Source organism: Pristiophorus japonicus, chromosome 17 (assembly GCF_044704955.1).
Source record: "Pristiophorus japonicus isolate sPriJap1 chromosome 17, sPriJap1.hap1, whole genome shotgun sequence".
In the NCBI taxonomy this organism is placed as follows: Eukaryota; Metazoa; Chordata; class Chondrichthyes; family Pristiophoridae; genus Pristiophorus; species Pristiophorus japonicus.
Genome location: NC_091993.1, coordinates 215,354 through 241,487, shown reverse-complemented (window position 1 = coordinate 241,487; position 26,134 = coordinate 215,354). Strand labels below are relative to the sequence as shown.

Sequence of the window (26,134 nt, the reverse complement as noted above, 5' to 3'; positions counted from 1 at the left end):
GACAAGGTCCCACACAGGAGATTAATGTGCAAAGTTAAAGCACATGGGATTGGGGGTAGTGTGCTGACGTGGATTGAGGACTGGTTGTCAGACAGGAAGCAAAGAGTAGGAGTAAATGGGTACTTTTCGGAATGGCAGGCAGTGACTAGTGGGGTACCGCAGGGTTCTGTGCTGGGGCCCCAGCTGTTTACATTGTACATTAATGATTTAGACGAGGGGATTAAATGTAGTATCTCCAAATTTGCGGATGACACTAAGTTGGGTGGCAGTGTTAGCTGCGAGGAGGATGCTATGAGGCTACAGAGTGACTTGGATAGGTTAGGTGAGTGGGCAAATGCGTGGCAGATGAAGTATAATGTGGATAAATGTGAGGTTATCCACTTTGGTGGTAAAAACAGAGAGACAGACTATTATCTGAATGGTGACAGATTAGGAAAAGGGAAGGTGCAACGAGACCTGGGTGTCATGGTACATCAGTCATTGAAGGTTGGCATGCAGGTACAGCAGGCGGTTAAGAAAGCAAATGGCATGTTGGCCTTCATAGCGAGGGGATTTGAGTACAGGGGCAGGGAGGTGTTGCTACAGTTGTACAGGGCCTTGGTGAGGCCACACCTGGAGTATTGTGTACAGTTTTGGTCTCCTAACTTGAGGAAGGACATACTTGCTATTGAGGGAGTGCAGCGAAGATTCACCAGACTGATTCCCGGGATGGCGGGACTGACCTATCAAGAAAGACTGGATCAACTGGGCTTGTATTCACTGGAGTTCAGAAGAATGAGAGGGGACCTCATAGAAACGTTTAAAATTCTGACGGGTTTGGACAGGTTGGATGCAGGAAGAATGTTCCCAATGTTGGGGAAGTCCAGAACCAGGGGTCACAGTCTAAGGATAAGGGGTAAGCCATTTAGGACCGAGATAAGGAGAAACTTCTTCACCCAGAGAGTGGTGAACCTGTGGAATTCTCTACCACAGGAAGTAGTTGAGGCCAATTCACTAAATATATTCAAAAGGGAGTTAGATGAAGTCCTTACTACTCGGGGGATCAAGGGGTATGGCGTGAAAGCAGGAAGTGGGTACTGAAGTTTCATGTTCAGCCATGAACTCGTTGAATGGCGGTGCAGGCTAGAAGGGCTGAATGGCCTGCTCCTGCACCTATTTTCTATGTTTCTATGTTTCTATGTTTGTCCCCGAGCAACCAGCTGTGCCCTTCTGGCAGCTCCTGAAACATTGCAGATATAACTCTCTCACATAGGATGAAGGCATCATTTGGTATCCACTGCCATGATCTGATGCATATTGTCGCAGACGAGCTGAGCGTTTAAGGAATGGAACCCTTTCCTGTTGCGATAAACCTCGGAGTCGTCTAAAGGTGGTCTCAAGGCGATGTATGTACAGTCGATCGCACTCTGTACCTTGGGGAAGCCAGCAATTCTGGAGAACCCCACAGCCCTGTCTTGCATTGCCTGCGTGATCATAGGGAAATTGATGAACTGGTCCCTTTTGGCATACAGTGCAACAGTCACCTGTCGAATGCAGCAATGTGTGGCGTGCTGCAAGATGCAATATATGTCCCCAGTTGATGCTTGAAATGAGCCAGAAGCATAGAAGGCAAGTGCTCAGTGACCTTCACTTCCACAGGTAGGGCAGTCCTCCTGCCACTTCTTGGCTGTATGTCTGCCCTGATTAGCTGGCAGATCTCTGTGATGACCTGCTTTGTAAATCGCAGCCCAAAAATACAGTCTGCCTCACTCAGGTATAGGCATGAGCGCCTGTCCCTCTAGATTCGATCAGCGTATGTCATCCTCTCCATCAATCCCCGAGCTATCTGGTTTCTCCAATGTTGGCGTCGTATTATCCTTCGCCTCTGCATGGCATGCATGCAAAACGACCTTATGACAGGAGGCATAGTCAGAGTTGCAGCCATAATTATTATTGTTATTGTGAGATAGTACTTACTGAATCACTCACACCGTTGCTGGGTGACACCCAAGTAGAATGGACCACACCCTGTTCTGCGCATTCGCAACACTAGGCTCTGTCTCTATGGAGACGCGACGCACAGTGATTTATGGCACTTTAATGATAACTTTGGGTGAAATGTGTATGTTTACCGCTGTGCACAAAACTGTCGTGCCGTCTCTGATGCGCACCAGGCTCGAGGCGCAGGTCGGAGTGCCGGCCGGCAGGATCACTCCCTCGGCCAGCTAGAAACACAGGAGATTGGCGCTCAGCTTGGAAAGAAACCCCGGGAGGTTGGAATCCAAGCGCCGAGCTCCTGTGCTTGTGTCCGGCCGAGGGAGCGATCCTGCCGCCAGCCGGCTGGCACTCCTCCGACCGGTGCCTGGAACCCTGTGAGCAGAGATTCTGTGGTGGGGTAAAGTCACAATTTGCCTTTTCACATAAAATTCTCACATTCTAAACATTATGTGGAAACAATTTAATTTCTAACCTTCTGTGGGAAAAATTAACTTTCCGAGTTATTTTCCGAGTTCGCTCTGCAAAAATCATCATGAATGTGTGTTTTAAATTGTCCTCTTCCCTCGCTTCAAAAACTCAGAAATATACTCAGCGGCAATTTTCTTCAGTTAACATTGGGTTTTTCTGATCGGTACTTAAGGCCACTCTGCGGCGTCCTTAAAAAAATCGGTGTTGGTGAAAATCGCTTAAATGGCCAAAAACGGCACGGAATCCAGTTTTCACTCAGACCTGCGGCAAAAAATCTGCCGTACAAAAAAATCCGCCACTAACAGTCGCCACCGGCGTACAAATTTTGAGGAAAGTTGCAAATTCACGATTGCTTCAAAAAAAAATCAGCGGACGCCAATAAAACGGCGCCCAATGGTGGCGAATTTTGAGCTCTGTGCTTCTATTTATAAAGCCCAGGATCCCATCAGCTTTATTAGCTGCTCTGTTAACCTGTCCTGCCACCTTCAAAGATTTGTGCACAAATACCCTCAGGTCTTCTTGCACCCCCTTTAAAATTGTACCATTGAGCATGCATTGTCACTCTTCATTCTTCCTTCTAAAATATATCACCTCACACTTTTCTATGTTGAATTTCATCTGCCATGTGTGCGCCCATTCCACTAGCCTGCTTATATCCGATTAAAGTCTATTACTAGCTTTCTCAGTATTTACTACACTTCCAAGTTTTGTGTCATCTGTAGATTTTGAAATTGTGCCCTGTACCCCCAAATCCAAGTCATTAATGTATATCAAAAACAAAAACAACAACTTGCATTTATATAGCGCCAATAATGTAGTAAAATGTCCCAAGGTCCCAAATGTCACAGGAGTATTATGAAACAAAGTGTTTTGACACCAAGCCACATAAGGAGAAATTAGGGCTGGTGACCAAAAGCTTGGTCAAAGAGATAGGTTTTAAGGAGCTTCTTAAAGGAGGAAAGAAATGTGGAGAGGTAGAGAAGTGTAGGTTATTCCAGAGCTTAGGGCCCACGCAGCTGAAAGTATGGCCACCGATGCTTGAGCGATTATAATCAGGAGGCGCAAGAGTGCAGAATTAGAGGAGCGCAGATATTTCGGGGGATTGCGGGCTGGAGGAGATTACAGAGATAGGGAAGGGTGAGGACATGGAGGATTTGAAAACAAGGATGAGAATTTTGAAATCGAGTCGTGATGGGTGAACGGGACTTGGTGTGAGTTAGGACACGGGCAGCCGAGTTTTGGATCACCTCTAGTTTATGTAGGGTAGAATGTGGGAGGCCAACCAGGAGTGTGTTGCAATAGTCAACATAGAGAGGTAACAAAAGCAAGGATGAGGGTTTCAGCCGCAGATGAGCTGAGGCAACGTCGGAAACGGGCGATGTTCCGGAGGTGGAAATAGGCGGTCTTAGTTATGTTGCGGATTTGTGGTCGAAAGCTAATTTCAGGGTCAAATATGATACCAAGGTTGCGAACAGTCTGGTTCAGCCTCAGACAGAAGTTGGGAAGAGGGATGGAGTCAATGGCGAGAGAACAGAGTTTGCGGCGGGGACCGAAAACAATGGCTTTGGTCTTCCCAATATTTAATTGGAGAAATATTCTGCTCATCTAGAACTGGATGTCAGGCTAGCAGTCTGACAATTTAGAGATCGTGGAGGGGTCGAGAGAAGTGGTGGTGAGGTAGAGCTGGGTGTCATCAGCGTACATATGGAAACTGATGCTGTGTTTTCGGATGATGTCGCCAAGGGGCAACTTGTAGACAAGAAATAGAAGGGGGACAAGGATAGATCCTTGGGGGACATCAGAGTTAATGATGTGGGAGTGGGAAGAGAAGCCGTTGCAGGTGAATCTCTGGCTACAATTAGATAGATAAGAATGGAACCAGGCAAGTGCAGTCCCACGCAGTTGGACGACGGTGGAGAGGTGTTGGAGATGATTAGAGTGGTCAACCGTGTCAAAGGCTGCAGACAAGTCAAGAAGGACAAGGAGGAATAGTTTGCCTTTCGCACAGTCACCAAGGATGTCATTTGTGACTTTAATGAGAGCGTTTCGGTGCAGGGGCAGAGGCGGAAATGTAATTGGAGGAATTCAAACAGAGAGTTGTGGGGAAAATGGGCACGGATTTGGGAGGCGACAACACGTTCAAGGACTTTAGAGAGGAAAGGGAGGTTGGAGATGGAACTGTAGTTTACAAGGACGGAGGGGTCAAGGGTTGTTTTTTGAGGAGAGGGGTGATGAAGGCAGATTTGAGGGAATGGTAGCTGAAAGCATAACCAACAATGGTGGAGCGATTACAATCAGGGATGCTCAAGAGGCCAGAATTGGCAGAGCGCAGAGATCTTTGGGGGTTGTGGGGCTGGTGGAGATTACAGAGATAGAGAGTGGTGAGATTATGCAGTGATTTGAAAACATGGATGAGAATTTTAAAATCAAGGCATTGCTTAACCGGGAGCCAATGTAGATCAGTGAGCACAGGAGAAATAGGTGAGCGGGACTGGTATGAGTTAGACAAGGGTAGCAGAGTTTTGGATAGCCTCAAGTTTACGGAGGGTAGAACTAGGGAGGCTGACCAGGAGTGCATTGGAATAGTCACGTCTAGAGGTAACAAAGGCATGGATGAGGGTTTCAGCAGCAGATGAGCTGAGGCAGGGGCGAAGTTGCGCGATGTTACAGAGGTGAAAATAGGCAACCTTAGTGATGGCGCGGATATGTGGTAGGAGGCTCATCTCGGGGTCAAATATGACACCTAGGTATAAAAAAACAGTAGTGGTCCTCATACTGTACCTTGGGGAATGCCACTGTATACCTCCCTCCAAACCACAAAACAGCCATTCACCACAACTATGTTTTCTATCCCAGGTTGGCCCAAATCTGGGGCCCAGAAGAGGCGAGGGCCCAGGGGCAGCATGGGTCAGCCCACACTGTGATATGTGGGCACGCTCAGTCCGTGCAGCAGAGCTGGTCTCCAGTTTGTCTTGGGTAATCCTTGCCACTGGACCAAAGCCTTGCTCTGTCAAGCCCGTGTGGTGGCTGCTGTGCAACGGTCACCCCACGTTAAAAAAATCCACACACAGGCATCTTCCACCCTTCAACATGTAGTTCGGGACCTGGAATATTAGGTCCTTCATTGAAACATCTGTGAACTCATCTCTTTTTGGCGTGGAAGCAAGTCATCCTCACTTCGAGGGACTGCCGATGATGATGAGTTTTCTATCCCTTAGCCAATCTTGTATCCATGTTGCTACTGGCCCTTTTATCCCATGGGTTTCAGTTTTGCTAACAAGCCTAATATGTGGTGATTAAATGAGTGGTTAATGTCAGGGGTTGCTAGTTATAAGACATCAATTGTTAACCGGTCCAGGCAGCGGGCGGTCGAGGGAGTCGTTCGGCCTGACTGCCTGCCTCTATTCCGCGGCTACATTCGCACACGGGTGTCCCTGGAGATGGAGCACGCGGTGTCCACCAGCACGCTCGAGGCCTTCCGTGAGAGATGGGAACCGGAGGGACTGGAATGCATTATCACCCCCGGAATTCATATTTTGATTTGATTTGTTAGGTTTTCTTAAACGTTTTTCGTTAGTTTGCAGGTTCTAGTGGTTGAATTGTATTATTTAAAAGAGTTGTGAGCTAGAAGCTGATTAAGCAGTTGTAACTTGTTTGACACTCAAAAGGTAAGACATCAATTGTTTCACCGATTGTGCCTAATTCTACACCGAATTCCCGGTTTATAATAATGATAAATATATAGCGTCTTCAACAATCCCAAAGCGCTTCACAGGAGTGTAATCAGACAATCAATGACACCAAGCCAATTAGTAGGTAAAGCATTCTGATACCATAATTATAACAAACTTTCATTTTAAACAATATTGAATCTTAGAGATATTGAATGATTGAAATCTATGGCCTTTGTTTAACCTATTGATTTTAAATGGAGTAACGCCTCTTTTAAGATAGCAGCCAGAGACATTTCAGGTGAATGCCAATATCCAATGATGGAATTTCAGGGTCAAGGTTTAGTGTCTAACAGGCATCTTTAGCGTTGCACATCTTAAAGGCATCACCTGCTGTAATGCGAAAAATGGTGATTGACTTAAGATGGACTTGCATTTATATAGCTCTTTTCATGTCCCCAGGATGCCCCAAAATACTTCACAGCCAATGAATTACATTTGAAGTGCAGCCACTGTTGCAATGCAACCACTATCTATTAAGTTAGCCATATGGTTTGACTTGCTCCAGATCCATTCACTATTTGGGTAGGCTAAATGACCAGTTACCACAAATCAAATCGTGAATTTTGTTTTCAAGCTTACAAACCTGCAAACCTGCAAATACCATTGAATCAATCAATTAAATTGCACAACAAATTTTCTTCAAGGACTACATAAGAACATAAGAATTAGGAACAGGAGTAGGCCATCTAGCCCCTTGAGCCTGCTCCGCCATTCAATAAGATCATGGCTGATCTGGCCGTGGACTCAGCTCCACTTACCCACCCGCTCCCCGTAACCCTTAATTCCCTTTAATGGCGATATTATTTCTCGGTGTTAGCAGTGGCTCAGTGGGTTGCACTCCCATCTCTGAGTCAGATTGCTGTGGGTTCAGGTCTCACTCCAGAGCCGTGAGCACATAATCCAGGCTTGTATTCCAGTGCAGTACCAAGGGAGTGCTACTTTTTCAGAGGTGCCATCTTTCGGATGAGACATTAAACCAAAGCCCTATCTGCTCTCTAAGGTGGACTTAAACGATGCCACGGCATTTCAGAGAAGAGCAGGGGAGTTCTCCCAGGTGTCTTGGCCACTATTTCATCATCATCATCATCATCATCGGCAGTCCCTTGGAATCGAGGAAGACTTGCTTCCACTCTTAAAATGAGTCCTTAGATGACTGAACAGTCCAATACGAGAACCACAGTCCCTGTCACAGGTGGGACAGATTGTCATTGAGGGAAAGGGTGGGTACGATAGGTTTTCTGCACGCTCTTTCCGCTGTCTGCGCTTGATATCTGCATGCTCTCGGCGATGAGACTCGAGGTGCTCAGCCCCCTCCCGAATACACTTCCTCCATTTGGGGTGGTCTTTGGCCAGGGACTCCCAGGTGTCAATGGGGATGTTGCACTTCACCAGCGAGGCTTTGAGGGTGTCCTTGTAATTATTCCTCTGCCCACCTTTGGCTCGCTTGCCGTGAAGGAATTCTGAGTAGAGTGCTTGCTTTGGGAGTCTCGTGTCTGGCATGCGAACAACGTGGCCTGCCCAGCGGAGCTGATCAAGTGTGGTCAGTGCTTCAATGCTGGGGCTGTTGGCCTAGTCGAGGACGCTAATGTTGGTGCGTCTATCCTCCCAGGGGATTTGTAGGATCTTGCGGAGACATCGTTGGTGGTATTTCTCCAGTGACTTGAGGTGTCTACTGTACATGGTCCATGTTTCTGAGCCATACAGGAGGGCGGGTATTACTACAGCCCTGTAGACCATGAGCTTGGTGGCAGTTTTGAGGGAGCCTTCAATCTTTTCTTCAGGCGGCCGAAGGCTGCATTGGCGCACTGGAGGCAGTGTTGAATGTTCCTCAACCAACATCACTAAAACAGCTGATATGGTAATTTATTTCATTGATGTTTGTGAGAGCTTCCTGTGCACAAATTGGCTGCCGCATTTCCTACATTATAGCAGTGACTCCACTTCATTGGCGGTAAAGCACTTTGGGATCTCCTGAGGTGTTGAAAGGCGCTATATCAATGCAAGTTCTTTGTTTTCTCTTACTTGTCAAACTGCTTCTGTCAAACTACAATACCCAAAGTGCACCATGGCAACCCCATCACATGGTGCTGGGCAGAATGTAACAACAATGAGGCATGAGCAATTGAAAATATATATTTTTAAAGATTACTTTTTTTTTCAATGTTTTATAGCTTAAAGTGTTAAATAGAATGTTGAGGCCAAAATGTTGTTTGGGACAAGATTATCTGTGCCTTTGAGAGAGACTGATGTTTGTGCCAGACCTGGACAGGAAGATTTATGTTTGATTTGATGCTGAATGTTAACATTCGGGCTTCCTCCCAAGATTCTGAACTTCTATTCACCAGCAAAAAGACAATTTCCACAAGCAGACCAAGGCTCCCACCAATCAAATTCTGCACTCTGATCATAGAGGCATTAAGGAGGCTGTTTGGCCCATCTTGTTCTGCCAGCTCTTTGAACGAGCTATCCAATTAATATCACTTCTCTGCTCTCACCCCATAGCCCTGCAAGTTTTGCCATTATGCATGCCCTGATTGAGATAGCATGTCTAAGGGCTGATAATTACCCTTCACCAAAGACAAAATACACCAGGGAACCACCTGGGATATCTACCAGCATCTCCTGATGACTCTAAAACATGGTAAATACCATACTGTTAGACTGTTAAATTCAGGTTAAAACTAATGGATTTGCCCACAACTAGGTTAATTACATAGAAGCAAGAACATCATAAGTTAATAATGGTACAAATACTAAGAAAACAATGAATCAGGCCTCAAAGGTTTGAAAAATGCAGGGTGAGATTGGATGGCACTGGCTTGCCAGCACGAACCGGGCACAGGAAATGATTCCTGCACTGAAACAGATAGTCCCAGGCACACTCAATATTGGACTGACGGACTGCGGACACCTACCCGTGCCTCAGGCAGCTTGGCAGCAAAGCAGGTGTGAATTTGGGGCCACTGCTTTGCCGGCAGCAGCCGTGAGGTAGATCGTGGGGGTGGTGATCGAGGGGGAGGGGGCGATCGAGAGGGAGGTGATTGGAGGTGGGAGGTGATCGATGGGGGAACAGGACGGGGGCAATCGGGGGGCTGGCAGCGGTCATCTGACCACCTATCCACAGCATTACTAAGACCGCCTATTACCACCTCTGTAACATAGCTCATGTCCGCCCCTGCCTCAGTTCATCTGCTGCTGAAACCCTCATCCATGTCTTTGTTACCTCTAGACTCGACTATTCCAATGCAATCCTGGCTGGCCTCCCACACTCTACCCTACATTAACATGAGATGATCCAAAACTCGGCTGCCCATGCCCTAACCAAGTCCTATTCATCCATCACCCCTGTGCTCGGTGACCTACATTGACTCCCGGTTAAGCAACTCTCGATTTTAAAATTCTCATCCTTGTTTTCAAATCCCGCCATGGCCTCACCCCTCCCTATCTCTGTAATCTCCTCCAGCCCCACAACCTTTTGAGAAATCTCTGCTCCTCTAATTCTGCCCACTTGAGCATCCCTGACTATAATTGCTCAACCATTGGTGGTCGTGCCTTCAGCTGCCTGGGCCTTAAGTTCTGGAATTCCCTCCCACTACCTCTCTTTCCTCCTTTAAGACATTCCTCAAAAGCTACCTCTTTGACCAAGCTTTTGGTCATCTGCCCTAATATATCCTTATGAGGCTTGGTGTCAAATTGTGTTTCTTATAACCCACCTGTGAAGTGCCTTGGGATGTTTTACTACGTTAAAGATGCTATATAAGTACAAGTTGTTGTTGTCTTTGGGACTGCTGTAGAGCAGGGAGAGCACTCCTGCTCTATAAATTAATGGTTTCTGTCTGCAACCATATAGTTGTGTATGGAATCAGCACGCTAAATCTCTGTCAGCCCTGCTCAGCTCACCCTACAGCTGTATCCTGAGTAACTCTATGTGGGTGACTCAGTACTGCTCTAAGCACATCTGTCCTGACCATGGGCAACTTGCTGAGCTCCTGCATAATGTTACCACAGTTAGCTCCACTGGACCAGCATTGGCTTTGTTCTTTTTTTCAGCCTGTTCGCTGTACAGGTTACAGATACATTTGGCACAGACCTCGCTGGAGCGGGACATTGCGTGACAAGTCCCATTAGTTAAACCTTTTCCTGCACACTTCAGCTCAAAATCTTTTTGTGCTGTAACTTGCTGCAAGTGTGAGCTGATAACAGCGCGGTGAGAGCAACAGGGCTTCTGGGACCTTGCTGAAGGGTAGAACCGTCAGTCTATCTCCCGAACCAATGAGATTGAAACAATGAGAAAGAACCAGAGGAACGACGGAGAAGAAGGGTTAATAAGAGTCAAAAGCAAAATACTGCGGATGCTGGAATCTGAAATAAAAACAGAAAATGCTGGAAATCTCAGCAGGTCGGGCAGCATCTGTGGAGTGAAACAGAGTTAACACTTCAGGTGAACGACCCTTCGTCAGAACTGGCAAATGTTTGAAATGAACAGATTCTTAAGGAGCACTGAAAGGGGGAGGGGAGGGAAGTACAAAAGGGAAGGTCTGTGATAGGGTGGAAGACAGGAGAGATTAGAGAGACAAAAGGGATGATGGGCCAACTTGAGATGGTAATGGCAGAAGTCAGAAAAAGATGAGTCAAGATAGGGTGTGAATGGCAGAATAATTACCATCTGGCATGGCAGAATAATTACCATCTGGCATGGGAAACAGAGAGAGAGAAAAATACATAAAATCAGGTGGGTGGGGTGGAGGGGGGAGTCGGGTTTAAAAGAAGGAAAGGGAGCAAAGTTTGAGTCAAATCAGGTACTGAAAGAGAGGGAAAGAAAGATTGGATTAAGGGAGAGAAAGAAAAAAAGATTGAAAGGAAAAGTAAGAAAAAAATTAAAGCATTTAAATTTGATATTTTTAAATCTCTAACAACAATTTACGACATGCAAGACAGAGGCTCAACAATTTAAACTGTTTCCTTTCTGGGCCGGAGAGATTGATTGAGGTTGCATTAACAATTATTGTCATTATAAAGGTACTTGCACTATTAGTTATGAGCCCTAACTTTCTGTGGCGAGTTTAATGGGAAATGAATGTAATAGGGAGGCTGAGGACGAGATGCCGTTTGTGCAAAGCAAACATCAGAGTGGTGTAAATTGACCAGCAAGTTCTGGAGTTTCACAACTCACATCTCCTAACCTGAATTTGCTGGCCGACTTGCACGTTAATAACGGCATACGTTAACCCTAACCCTAACCCTAACATTTCCAGGAAGATTTGCTCCATTAACATTGAAACCATTCTTATCCAGTGCATCATAAGGCAACAGTATTACAAATCCTGCTTCTTTTTCATCCACCTAAGTCAGACTCTAGCTAGACTGTGGCCAAAAGCACATCAGTCACCCCCAGAATACAATGAATTGAGGCATACATGTCCCTTAGAAACACCAGATGTGTGCGGTGGCATTAGGCTGTAACCGATATTTGCTTTTTATTCTCTCTCAGGATGTGGGGATGGATAGCAAGGCCAACATTTATTGCCCATCCCAAGATGCCCTTGAGATGGTGGTGATCAGCCTTCTTCATGAATTGTTGCTGTCTGTGTGGTGAAGGTTCCCCCACAGTGCTGTTAGGTAGGGAGTTTCAGGATTTTGACCCAGTGGCGATATATGTCCAAGTCTCTTTGTTCTGGACATCCCCACCAGAAGAAAGTTTCTCTCTATCTATTCTATCGTATCCTTTATCATCATAAACATCTCAACTAGATCGCCCCTTAACCTTCTATAATTAAAGGGAATATAAGTCTAGTTCTGGCATCATTCTAGTGAAATTGCGCTGCACGCCCTCCAAGGCCAATATATCCTTCCTAAATTTATCCTTAGAATTAGAGCTTGGCCATTCGGGGATGATGTCAGGAAGCCGTTGTTCACTCAAAGGGTCGTGGAAATCTGGAACTCTCTCCCTCAAAAAGCTGTTGAGGCTGGGGGTCAATTGAAAATTTCAAAACTGAGATTGATAAAATTTTGTTAGGTGAGGGTAATAAGCAATAGGGAACCAATGCAGGTAAATAAAGTTAAGATACAGATCACACATTATGTAATTAAAAAGCAGAACAAGCTCCAGGGGCTGAATGGCCTACTCCTGTTTTTATGTTGAGGAAATGATAAGGCACTACGTAAATTCAAATTCTATCCTTCTAACTGGAGCTATTCCACTAAGAATTTTACTATTAGAGCATATTTCCATTCTGTTTTGCCCAAAATGTACTATTTCAAATTTGAACTGCATATGTCACATATATCCAGCCAGGCTCCTTCTCTCTCACTGTGTCTTGTTCTCTAATTTGGTCTCATCAGCAAACATTGACATATATAAAATGGAAACATGACTTTGAAGGGGTGGGGGGAGACAATTAGAAACGGGTGCCTAAATATGAGGGCACCTTGCTTGACATACAAGAAGTTCCTGCGACCCTGGTCACAGAGGGAGGAAAGCGTGGAGAGAGAAAGGGCCACGTTTTAACTTTAAGACGGCTGCAATCTGCACAGATGTAGGGAAGTGGACAAGTCGGAGGGCCTCCTTGTAGGATTGATCCTGGGTCTGGCCAAGGTGGCCACTAAATGGTCCAGGCAACGAGCGGTTGAGCGAGTCATTCAGCCTGACTGTCTTCTCCTCTTTCGCGGCTACGTTTGCGTTTGGGTGTCCATGGAGATGGAGCACGTGGTGTCCTCCGGCACGCTTGAAGTCTTCCGCGATCAGTGGGCACTGGAGTGCATCATCACCCCCCGGGACCATATTTTAATTTGACTTGTCGAGTTTCATTTAAAACATGGTATAATTCACAGTTTATTGGTTGTGCCCCTTTAAGAAGGGGTGTGGGGGGGGGGGCTGTTACCTTTTAATAATGATGACGAGTCATTCATTGATTTTAACACAAAGGAGGTTGCAAGCTGCATAGATGAAGGTCGTGCAAAAATAATACATGCAAAATCTCAATATCAAATGCACGATGCTTTGTCATTGTCCTAAATACACTCTGCAAGAAAACACACAGCGGAACCAAAAGGTCTCTGGTGTGTGGTTTGCCCGGGCTGTGAGTGACAGCAGGGCGGTGTACTGACGTTCAGGGACCTGGAGCTCTTCCAGCCTTCAGCGGGAATGTGATTGTGATTGGGGGAATCAGAAGCAGCAGCTTTTGTGTGTTGAGTGCAGAACCTTCATCCCACAGCGAACCGGGTCCCCAGGACAACCACTGGGCTCGCATTATTATTTTTTTACTAATATTATTTGGCTGCTTTGCCCTTTGAAGCCTGGGTGAGAGAGGAGAGAGAGAGAGGAAGTTGCAGTTGCAGTTCTGGTTGGAAGGAGTAATACATTCTCTGGCTCCCTTTGTGATAACCTTGACAGGAGCCAGGGAGAGAGCACACATACTGGAGTCCCATATAACGGAATTGCAGCTGAATAGTTTTTTGAAAATAACAAAGCAATTGCAATTACGACTAATAATAGTTCATATCTATGCAAAAGAAATGACTGCTTCCTCTGCCACTAGGGTCTTTGTGTTATCTCTCCTGTCAATTCCGGTGACCTATCTGTTTAATGTCTTATCTACAAACAGCAGGTAAGTCGGTGCTGGTATGTAGGCTCGCCCTTGTGTCTGTTGTCGTTGTGCTGTGTTGAAGTGCAGCAAAATTGAGGAAGTCATGTTATTGTTGAAAAGTCCATTAAAGTAGCGGATGCAGGAAGGGTTGTGTGTGGCAAACATGTAGCAAGCTGTTCAGCATTGTTTAACAAGCACAGGAACTTGATACAGTGAACACCGAGCGTTCAGACTTGTGCCCAATACCATTTTAGCTGGCATTTGTCATCTGTGTATCATACCGGGCCAAAATAAGCTTTGTTGTTTTTGTATTAAGCAGCTTAAAAAAAATCTGATTAGTCTTCTGTCGAATCTTCCTTCCTACTTATTCTGTCTGCTAGAATTGCTGGCAGATAGAACTTATGGGTCTGCATTATGTGCAGCAATATATACTTATATCTGGAATATTACATCATTAGTATGTGGCTTTTTTTTTACTTGAGGAAAGACTGTAATCAGTCCTCTAAGACCTGAAGTGCTTGTGGATAAACTCCTGCAATGTATTGTCACTGCTGAAATATTAATTGTATCAAACACTTATTTTGTAAGTAAATTTATCACCAGCCTAATTTTGGTCAAGTGTGGAATTTGAACTTTACCTACATTTTTAGTCCTGTACCGCTTACTTTTTTCTTCAGTTTCTGGAGCATTTTCTCTCCCTTTCTTACCCCCATCCTTCTCAGGTGGTCGTAAAAGATCCCACGGTGCTATTTGAAGAGGAGCAGCGGAGTTCTCCCCGGTGTCTTGGCCAATATTTATCCCTCAACCAACATCTAAAACAGATCAGCTGGTCATTATCTCATTGGATTTTGTGGGAGCTTGCTATATGCAAATTGGCTGCCACGTTTCCTACATTACAACAGTGACTACAGTTCAAAAATACTTAATTGACTGTAAAATGCTTTGGGACATCTTGAGATTGTGGAAGGCGCTATATAAATGCAAGTTCTCTCTAGGTGTTAGTTGTCCTCCGATACCTACCCCAGTGGACTTTGAGTGTTGGCAGGTTTGCAGAGGCATCAAAGCACAGGTTGCCCCAGTTCACATCTGCGCTTCCAGCAGTTTGCTGGATAAAGATCTGCAGCAGGATCCCTGGCGCATTTTCACATCGCTAGTTTAGGGGCTCTGAATCGAATTGTGATGTTCCACATCGCTATCCTGGCTGAAATTACCTTATAATAGCCAGGGATTGAACTTGGGAACCTCATGATCCATAGAGTTCAGCTGCCCGTTACCTTAAGGAGCTGAGCGTGTTGCTGGTTCCTTTACATATGTAACTTCAATTGTACAAGCGCAAACTTCAATTTGGCAATGGTTCTCTGACATTCGCTCCCTAAACCCCTCTACCTCTGTCTCCTGGTTTAACTCGCTCTCTAAAACCTACATCTTTGACCAAACTTTTGGTCACCTGCCCTAGTATCGTTATGTGGCTCGGTGCCGAATTTTGTTCGATAATTCTCCTACAAAGCGCTTTGTGATATTTTACTATGTTAAAGACGCTATATAAATACAAGTTTTTTTTTGTCTTACAAAGTGCTGGGGCTGAATTTCTTTACGATCCTCTTGCTCCGTCACTCTAATTTTGGCAGAAATGTCATTTTAAGGATGTAGACAGGGTTTGCGCCGAAGTTACGTTGGCGGAGTGGGAGAAATCTCGAGGAAATTCCTGGCATTAATCCTGGATGTTTCAACAAAAGCCCAACTAGTGTATGATATGTAGAATTGTGGAAACTGGACTTTTAAGTTGATTCTGTATTTTGTTTAGGAGAATCTTATTTTAACACAAACAAATACAGGGTACTCGCATTATTTGTGTGTAATATTTAAACGCACAATTTTTTAAGTGGATTTTGAAGATGAAAGAAAGAACTTGCATTTATATAGCACCTTTCACAATCTCATGATGTCTTAAAGCACTTTACAGCCAATGAGTACTTTGTGAAGTGTAGTAACTGTTGCAATATAGGAAACACAGCAGCCAATTTACGCACAGCAAGGTCCCACAAACAGCAATGTGATAACGACCAGATAATTGGTTTTAGTAATGTTGGTTGAGGGATAAATGTTGTCCAGGACAGCGGGGATAACGTCCCTGTTCTTCTTTGAAATAGTGCCATGGGATCTTTTACATCCACCTGAGAGAGCAGATGGGGCTTCGATTTAATGTCTCATCCTAAAGATGGCACCTCCTATAGTGCAGCACTCCCTCAGTACTGCACTGAAGTTTGTGAACTGAATTATACCTGCTTTTAAGAAGAAGGTATTGTGTAATCAGGTGATGAAACTTGTTCCCAATTACCTATACTACTGGACACTACTTGACGATTGAGTTTTTAAGAATCCAACTCTTCATACGTTAACGTCTAAATTCTTCGATAGCTGAATTTATATATTCTATTTCCCCCTTCAACTGTCCATGCCAGTCTTCTGAAGGTGGGACCTCGTCGGTTATAGTCCCAGAGGAAACAATGATCCTTCAGTCCCATGTCACTTTTGGCCATTCTTCATGTGTGACTCTTGAGTGATGAGTGTTGGGCAGTTTAACCATGGGAACGAGCTGAGCGTGTTTTAATCGTGGGAGTGACCAGATAGTGACTCGGAGAGTTAGTCCAAGCGGCTGTTCTTTCCCCTTCCCTCTTCATCTAACCCAATCAGTATAACTTTCTAATCTTTTAATTCTATGCTATTAATTCTATGCAATTCCCCAATTTTAATTACTCCACCATTGGTGGCTGTGCTTTCAGCTCCTGAGCCCCAAACTCTGGAATTCCCTCCACAAACCTCTCTTTCCTTCTTTAAGACGCTCTTTTTAACCTACCTCTTTGACCAAGCCTTGCCCTAATGTGTGAGTCGGTGTCAAATTTTGTTTGATAGCTCTCCTGGGAAGCACCTCGGGTCGTTTTACTACATTAAAGGCACTATAGAAATGCAAGTTGTTGCTGTTGAATGACATGGTTACATTTTTTCTATAATTAAAAATCAGACTCTTTAACAAAATACCGAATGAAATGAAACTTTTTTTGAACCAGTTGACTTTTATTTTTCCTTTGGTAGCTCCTGGACAATCCTTATTGTTGCATTGTTGGTCTTGATTTCGATTGCAATAATGGCATTTTTTCTGGTAAAAAAGAAACCTCCGAAGGACCCTTTATTCTTTGGTGAGTATTACTGAAAGAAAGAAAGAAACATTGAATTATGGTGAAAATAATCATATACCAATCCAATCGATTGTGCACAATTTATACTTTGGAAAAATAGACCGCATGATAATTGTGTACTTTTCTTTCACGGTAGTTTATGCAGTGTTTGCATTTACCGGTGTAGTGGACCTCATTGTAGGACTTGAGCAGGATGGAATCATTGATGGATTCATGACCCATTTCTTGAAAGAGGTAAGCAAAAACAGCTATGGATTTAAGGGATAGTTTTGACTTTGAACGGTAGTGTGAAACGGGCGATATCGGATCTGTCACCCCATTCTACATCTCTCCTGGGTTTCATTTCCATTGAAATCAATATCGGCCAAAATCAAAATATCCCTTAGGCTATAACGAGCATGGTGGATAGAGATGTACCGATGGATGTGGTGTATTTAGATTTCCAAAAGGCATTCGATAAGGTGCCACACAAAAGGTTACTGCAGAAGATAAAGGTACGCGGAGTCAGAGGAAATGTATTAGCATGGATAGAGAATTGGCTGGCTAACAGAAAGCAGAGAGTTGGGATAAATGGGTTGGAAATCGGTGGTTAGTGGTGGTGTGCCACAGGGATCGGTGCTGGGACCACAACTGTTTACAATATACATTGATGACCTGGAAGAGGGGACAGAATGTAGTGTAAAAAAATTTGCAAATGACACAAAGATTAGTGGGAAAGCGGGTTGTGTAGAGGACACAGAGAGGCTGCAAAGAGATTTGGATAGGTTAAGTGAATGGGCTAAGGTTTGGCAGATGGAATACAATGTCGGAAAGTATGAGGTCATCCACCTTGGGGGGGGAAAAAAACAGAAAAAGGGAATATTATTTGAATGGGGAGAAATTACAACATGCTGCGGTGCAGAGGGACCTGGGGGTCCTTGTGCATGAATCCCAAAAAGTTAGTTTGCAGGTGCAGCAAGTAATCAGGAAGGCGAATGGAATGTTGGCCTTCATTGCGAGAGGGATGGAGTACAAAAGCAGGGAGGTCCTGCTGCAACTGTATAGGGTATTGGTAAGGCTGCACCTGGAGTACAGCGTGCAGTTTTGGTCACCTTACTTAAGGAAGGATATGCTGGCTTTGGAAGGGGTACAGAGACGATTCATTAGGCTGATTCCGGAGATGAGGGGGTTACCTTATGATGATAGATTGAGTAGACTGGGTCTTTACTCGTTGGAGTTCAGAAGGATGAGGGGTGATCTTATAGAAACATTTAAAATCATGAAAGGGATAGACAAGATAGAGGCAGAGAGGTTGTTTCCACTGGTAGGGGAGACTAGAACTAGGGGGCACAGCCTCAAAATACAGGGGAGCCAATTTAAAACCGAGTTGAGAAGGAATTTCTTCTCCCAGAGGGTTGTGAATCTGTGGAATTCTCTGCCCACGGAAGCAGTTGAGGCTAGCTCATTGAATGTATTCAAGTCACAGATAGATAGATTTTTAACCAATAAGGGAATTAAGGGTTACGGGGAGAGGGCGGGTAAGTGGAGCTGAGTCCACGGCCAGATCAGCCATGATCTTATTGAATGGCGGAGCAGGCTTGAGGGGCTAGATGGCCTACTCCTGTTCCAAATTCTTATGTTCTTATGTATGTTCTTAGACTTTGAGAATCAGTCTTGTCTGCAGCACAATCTTTACCTGCTAGATTGAGTCAGAAAGGAGCCCTATCCTGTAGGGGTACTACGTTGAGTGGTGACCTATGATAATATGGTTGAGACTAAGATTCTCAAAAACAAAATGATTTACTAATGATGCAATATTTTTGAGAAGTCAATTCTCATATATCGGCCCCCAATTCTCCCTAATTATACTGTATTCAGTGTGTGTCAGTTGAGTTGAATCAAATTAAGTTGTAGACACAAGCATTTTTCCAATGGTGAGGGATTTAATGACAGACTTCCAGGAAATAATGTCTCTCTTTGCTCACTGAATGTAGGAATGACTATGCTTGGCAGAGAAAACTTGTATTTCCTTTATCCTTTTAATAACCTTGGGTGAAGATTTCCTTTCCACTATTTTTAGTGAAATCATAAACCCATGTATAAAGATCACATTTATTATTTTGCTACAAATAATGAATGGAGAGAACTTTCCCTTATTTTTCAAGCTTGTTCAAAGAGGTGGGATTTAAGGAGGATCTTAAAGGAGGTGGAGGGGATTAGGAATTCCAGAGACAGGCGCCTTGGTATTAAAGATGACAGGGTTACACAATAGGCCAATCAGAGGAAAGGAGAATTCTTGTGGGGGGTGCGGGAGTAGGACTGGGGGAGTTACAGAGAGAAGGAGGGACTAGGCCATGAAGTGATTTAAATATGAGAATAAGAATTTGTAAACTTGAGACATTCACCCCTCTTCTCCCCACTCTCCTCTTCCCCTCCCTCTCTCGTATCTATATTTGATAAACATTTGAAGCAGAGAAAGATACAGAGCTGTGGCGAAAGAGCTGGGCAGTGTGATTTGTTTAGGATTGCTTCAGCAAAGATGCAGTACAGGCCCGGGCGGACGAATGGCCTCCTTCCGTGCTGTAAAACTTTTACGATTCCGTAGAATGGAAGCACATTACAGGGTTGCCAATTACAGAGATTTTTCATCATGAATTAAACTGTGGAAAGCAATACTTCACCATATCAAAATAGAGCCTTGATACTGAGCCACATAAGGAGATTGTAGGTTTTAAACAGTATCTTAAAGAAGAGGGAGGTAGAGAGGCTGAGAGCTATAGGGGGGAATTCCAGAGCTTAAGGCCCAGACAGCTGAAGGCAAGGCCACCAATAGAGGGGCGAAAAAAATCGAGGATGCACAAGAGGCGAGAATTGGAGGAACACATAGTCCTCGTAGGGTTGTAGAGATAGGGAGGGGTAAGGCCATGGAATAACTTGAACACAAGGATAAAAATGTTCAATTTATTGCATTGCTGGACTGGGAGCTGTCATGTATTCAACCAGCATTGTAACCCATGTATAAACTGACCTAAGTTGTACACTGAGAACAATGACCACTAGATGGTGAACTTGTGGGAGACACTCCTAACCTAGACCTTCAGATATAAAAGGGGAAGCTCCACCCACTTCCTGCACTTGAGTGCTATGAAATAAAGAACAGGTCACAGACTGACCTTCTCTCAAGCATGGGCCTTGTGTGCATTTATACTGTATAGTAAGCAAGTATCAATGGCGACAAGAAACTGGGATTTAAACCACGCGAGCATGGCCACGAGCAATAACAGAGGCAGTCAGGGACGATCGACTGGCAAGGGACCTTTTGTTTCAAACCGCAGCTCATGCTGGAGGTGTGGAGGCATACACTCAGCCGGAGTTTGTAGAGGTGAGCAAAATACCTGCAGAAATTGCAGAAATGAACGCTGGGGAAAATCGCTGGAAGCTGAAGTTCAGCGAGTTCATGTGGAGCACGTATACAGTTCATACACCAGGACGCCACCGATAATGATGAAAGTGCTCCTCAATGGCATCCCAGTATCAATGGAGCTAGACACGGGGGCCAGCCAGTCCCTGATGGGTATCAAACAGTTCGAAAAGTTGTGGGCGTCCAAGGCCAGGAGGCCAAAATTATCGCCGATTGACGCACAGCTACGGATTTACACAAAGCAGATCATTCCGGTGCTAGGCAGCGCCACGGTAGTCGTGACCCACAAAGATTCGGAGAACAGAGTGCCACTCTGGATTGTCCCAGGGGACGGTCCCGCACTACCGGGGAGGAGCTGGAAATGGAGCGATGTCAATGCAATTTCCTCTGTGGAGCAAGTATCATGCTCACAGATCCTGGACAAATTTGACTCATTATTTCAACCCAGCATTGGCACTTTCATGGGGGCCAAGGTAGTGATTCATATAAACCCGGACGCCAGGCCAGTACACCACAAGGCCAGAGCGGTGCCGTACGTGATGCGGGAAAAGATAGAAGGCGAATTGGACCGCCTGCTGAGGGAAGGCATCATCTCGCCAGTTGAATTCAGTGACTGGGCGAGCCCGATTTTGCTGGTGCTCAAGGCGGATGGGTCGGTCAGGATATGTAGCGATTACAAGGCCACCATCAATTGGTCCAAGACCAGTACCCGCTACCGAGAGCGGAGGACCTCTTTGCGACGCTATCCGGTGGCAAACTTTTTTCAAAATTGGACTTGACCTCAGCTTACATGACCCAGGAGCTGGCGAGTGAGTCGAAGAAGCTGACCACCATCACAACACACAAGGGGATGTTTGAGTATAACAGATGTCCGTTCGGGATTCGCTTGGCCGCCGCGATCTTCCAATGAAATATGGAAAGCTTCCTCAAATCGATTCCAGGGACGGTGGTTTTTCAGGACGCCATCCTCATCACGGGTTACGATACTGAAGAACACCTCCACAACCTGGAGGAGGGGCTACGCAGACTGGACCGGGTAGGGCTGCGACTGAAAAAGGCGAAGTGCATCTTCCTAGCTCCAGAGGAAGCGATCCCGAGAGCACCCAGACCCCATAACATGACGGAGCTGCGTTCATTCCTGGGACTCCTGAACTATTTTGGTAACTTCCCAAATTGAGCATGCTGCTAGAGCCGCCACACGTGCTCCTATGCAAAGGTCGCAAATGGGTCTGGGGGGACAGCCAGGAAAAGGCTTTTAATAGAGCACGCAAATTGTTATGTTCCAACAATCTGTTAACGCTATATGACCCATGTAAGAAACTTGTGTTAACGGGCGATGCATCGTCCTATGGTGTCGGGTGTTTGTTGCAGCATGTCAATGCCAAGGGTCAGTTACAGCCAGTAGCTTCTGCCTCCAGAAGTCTGTCCCAGGCAGAAAGGGGCTATGGGATGGTAGAAAAGGAGGCGCTCGCATGTGTATATGCGGTAAAGAAAATGCACCAGTACCTGTTTGGCAGGAAATTTGAGCTGGAGACAGATCACAAACCCCTAACGTCCCTTTTGGCCGACAACAAGGCCATAAATGCAAACGCATCGGCCCGCATACAGAGGTGGGCACTCACGTTAGCCACCTATGACTACACAATTCGGCACAGACCAGGCACCGAAAACTGCGCCGATGCACTCAGCAGGCTCCCACTAGCCACCACTGAGGGGGCTACCGCGCATGCTGCTGAGATGGTCATGGCTGTTGAAGCTTTCGGAAGCGAAGGCTCACCCGTGACAGCCCGTCAGATTAAAGTCTGGACAAATAGAGACCCACTATTGTCTCTAGTCAAGAAATGTGTCCTGAATGGGGACTGGGCAGCCACGTACAGGGCATGCCCTGAGGAATTTAAACCATTTCACAGGCGCAGGGATGAACTCTCGATTCAGGCCGATTGCCAACTATGGGGAAACCGCGTAGTCATGCCCCAGATGGGCAGAGAGGTGTTCATCAGAGAACTCCACAATGGGCACCCGGGCATTGTCACGATGAAGGCAATTGCCAGGTCACACGTTTGGTGGCCAGGGATAGACGCAGATCTGGAACTTTGTTCGCAGGTGCAACACGTGTGCTCAGCTGGGCAATGCGCCCAGGGAAGCCCCCCTTAGCCCCTGGCCATGGCCCGCCAAGCCTTGGTCACGCATCCATGTGGACTACGCAGGTCCTTTCATGGGGAAAATGTTTTTGGTTGTAGTCGACGCCCACTCCAAATGGATCGAGTGTGACACTTTAAATTCAAGCACATTTTCTGCCACAGTAGAAAGCCTATGGGCAATGTTTGCCACCCACGGTCTACCGGACATCTTGGTCAGCGACAATGGCCCGTGCTTCACAAGCACTGAATTCCAGGACTTCATGGCAGGCAATGGAATTAACCATGTTAGAAGGGCACCGTTCAAGCCGGCCTCAAACGGCCAGGCAGAATGAGCAGTGCAGATAATCAAACAGGGGATGCTCAGAATCCAAGGGGGTTCCCTACAATGCTGCTTATCACGCCTCCTGTTGGCCTACAGATCCCGACCACACTCCCTCACAGGGGTTCCACCCGCAGAGCTGCTAATGAAAAGGACGCTCAAAACCCGGTTATCCCTTATACACCCCACCATGAAAGAAATTATCGAGAGCAGGCACCAGTCACAATATGACTACCATGACAGGAATGCGAGGGCGCAATGTATTGATGTAAATGACCCTGTTTACATCACGATTGCCTGCCAATTGCCTTCATCGTGATGTAAAGTGTATCGAAGGGTTAAGTCATGGCAGGACAGCTCGGTCGGGTGTTATGCTCCTCCTGTACCATGTGGGAACTCAGGGACACTTCCGGTGTCCCTGACGACTACGTGTGCGGGAAGTGTATCCGCCTCGAGCTCCTGACGGTCCGCGTTGCGGAATTGGAGCTGAGGGTGGATTCACTCTGGAGCATCCACGATGCTGAGAATGACGTGAGTATCATGTGTAGTGAGTTGGTCTTACCGCAGGAGAAGGGTCCACAGCCAGATAGGGAATGGAAGACCAGCAGGAAGAGTAGTGCAAGGAAGGTAGTGCAGGGGTCCCCTGTGGTCATCCCCCTGCAAAACAGATACACCGCTTTGAGTACTGTTGGGGGGGAATGACTCATCAGGGGAGGGCAGCAGCAGTCAAGTTCATGGCACCGTGGCTGGCTCTGCTGCACAGGAGGGCAGGAAAAAGAGTGGGAGCACGATAGTGATAGGGGATTCAATGGTGAGGGGAATAGATAGGCGTTTCTGCGGCCGCAACCGAGACTCCAGGGTGGTATGTTGCCTCCCTGGTGCAAGGGTCAAGGATGTCTCGGAGCGGGTGCAGGACATTCTGAAATGGGAGGGAGAACAGCCTGTTGTCGTGGTGCACATTGGTACCAACGACATAGGTAAAAAAAGGGATGAGGTCCTACGAAATGAATTTAAGGAGCTAAATTTAAAAAGTAGGACCTCAAAAGTAGTAATCTCGGGATTGTTACCAGTACCACGTGCTAGTCAGAGTAGGAATTGCAGGATAGCGCAGATGAATACGTGGCTTGAGCAGTGGTGCAGCAGGGAGGGATTCAAATTCCTGGGGCATTGGAACCGGTTCTGGGGGAGGTGAGACCAGTACAAACCGGACGGTCTGCACCTGGGCAGGACCGGAACCAATGTCCTAGGGGGAGTGTTTGCTAGTGCTGTTGGGGAGGAATTAAACTAATATGGCAGGGGGATGGGAACCAATGCAGGGAGACAGAGGGAGACAAAAAGGAGGCAAAAGCAAAAGACAGAAAGGAGATGAGGAAAAGTGGAGGGCAGAGAAACCCAAGGCAAAGAACAAAAAGGGCCACTGTACAGCAAAATTCTAAAAGGACAAAGGGTGTTAAAAAAACAAGCCTGAAGGCTTTGTGTCTTAATGCAAGGAGTATCCGCAATCATGTGGATGAATTAACTGTGCAAATAGATGTTAACAAATATGATGTGATTGGGATTACGGAGACGTGGCTCCGGGATGTTCAGGGTTGGGAACTCAACATCCAGGGGTATTCAACATTCAGGAAGGATAGAATAAAAGGAAAAGGAGGTGGGGTAGCATTGCTGGTTAAAGAGGAGATTAATGCAATAGTTAGGAAAGACATTAGCTTGGATGATGTGGAATCTATATGGGTAGAGCTGCAGAACACCAAAGGGCAAAAAACGTTAGTGGGAGTTGTGTACCGACCTCAAAACAGTAGTAGTGATGTTGGGGAGTGCATCAAACAGGAAATTAGGGGTGCATGCAATAAAGGTGCAGCAGTTATAATGGGTGATTTTAATATGCACATAGATTGGGCTAGCCAAACTGGAAGCAATACGGTGGAGGAGGATTTCCTGGAGTGCATAAGGGATGGTTTTCTAGACCAATATGTCGAGGAACCAACGAGGGGGGAGGCCATCTTAGACTGGGTGTTGTGTAATGAGAGAGGATTAATTAGCAATCTCATTGTGCGAGGCCCCTTGGGGAAGAGTGACCATAATATGGTGGAATTCTGCATTAGGATGGAGAATGAAACAGTTAATTCAGAGACCATGGTCCAGAACTTAAAGAAGGGTAACTTTGAAGGTATGAGGCGTGAATTGGCTAGGATAGATTGGCGAATGATACTCAAGGGGTTGACTGTGGATGGGCAATGGCAGACATTTAGAGACCGCATGGATGAATTACAACAACTGTACATTTCTGTCTGGCGTAAAAATAAAAAAGGGAAGGTGGCTCAACCGTGGCTATCGAGGGAAATCAGGGATAGTATTAAAGCCAAGGAAGTGGCATACAAATTGGCCAGAAATAGCAGCGAACCCGGGGACTGGGAGAAATTTAGAACTCAGCAGAGCAGGACAAAGGGTTTGATTAGGGCAGGGAAAATGGATTACGAGAAGAAGCTTGCAGGGAACATTAAGGCGGATTGCAAAAGTTTCTATAGATATGTAAAGAGAAAAAGGTTAATAAAGACAAACGTAGGTCCCCTGCAGTCAGAATCAGGGGAAGTCATAACGGGGAACAAAGAAATGGCAGACCAATTGAACAAGTGCTTTGGTTCGGTATTCACTAAGGAGGACACAAACAACCTTCCGGATATAAAAGGGGTCAGAGGGTCTAGTAAGAAGGAGGAACTGAGGGAAATCTTTATTAGTCGGGAAATTGATGGGATTGAAGGCCGATAAATCCCCAGGGCCTGATGGACTGCATCCCAGAGTACTTAAGGAAGTGGCCTTGGAAATAGCGGATGCATTGACAGTCATTTTCCAACATTCCATTGACTCTGGATCAGTTCCTATGGAGTGGAGGGTAGCCAATGTAACCCCACTTTTTAAAAAAGGAGGGAGAGAGAAAGCAGGGAATTATAGACCGGTCAGCCTGACCTCAGTAGTGGGTAAAATGATGGAATCAATTATTAAGGATGTCATAGCAGCGCATTTGGAAAATGGTGACATGATAGGTCCAAGTCAGCATGGATTTGTGAAAGGGAAATCATGCTTGACAAATCTTCTGGAATTTTTTGAGGATGTTTCCAGTAAAGTGGACAAAGGAGAACCAGTTGATGTGGTATATTTGGACTTTCAGAAGGCTTTCGACAAGGTCCCACACAAAAGATTAATGTGCAAAGTTAAAGCACATGGGATTGGGGGTAGTGTGCTGACGTGGATTGAGAACTGGTTGTCAGACAGGAAGCAAAGAGTAGGAGTAAATGGGTACTTTTCAGAATG

The 26,134-nt window shown here is 45.8% G+C and overlaps 1 protein-coding gene across 9 annotated transcripts in view; it reads left to right on the top strand.

The window, feature by feature from the left end:
• Nucleotides 1-26,134, top strand: part of LOC139227503 (transmembrane 6 superfamily member 1-like) — a 100,412-nt gene that overhangs the window by 17,522 nt on the left and 56,756 nt on the right. For 6 of the 9 annotated variants that reach the window (XM_070858273.1, XM_070858270.1, XM_070858272.1 and 3 more), the window contains 2 exons: nt 16,859-16,962; nt 17,099-17,196. In XM_070858273.1, coding sequence (XP_070714374.1) covers nt 16,911-16,962; nt 17,099-17,196 — 150 coding nt within the window. In that variant the 5' untranslated portion in view covers nt 16,859-16,910. Of the gene's footprint in view, nt 1-13,261; nt 13,787-16,858; nt 16,963-17,098; nt 17,197-26,134 lie in introns of those variants that run through there. The other 3 variants (XM_070858275.1, XM_070858268.1, XM_070858267.1) reach the window with 3 other exon arrangements.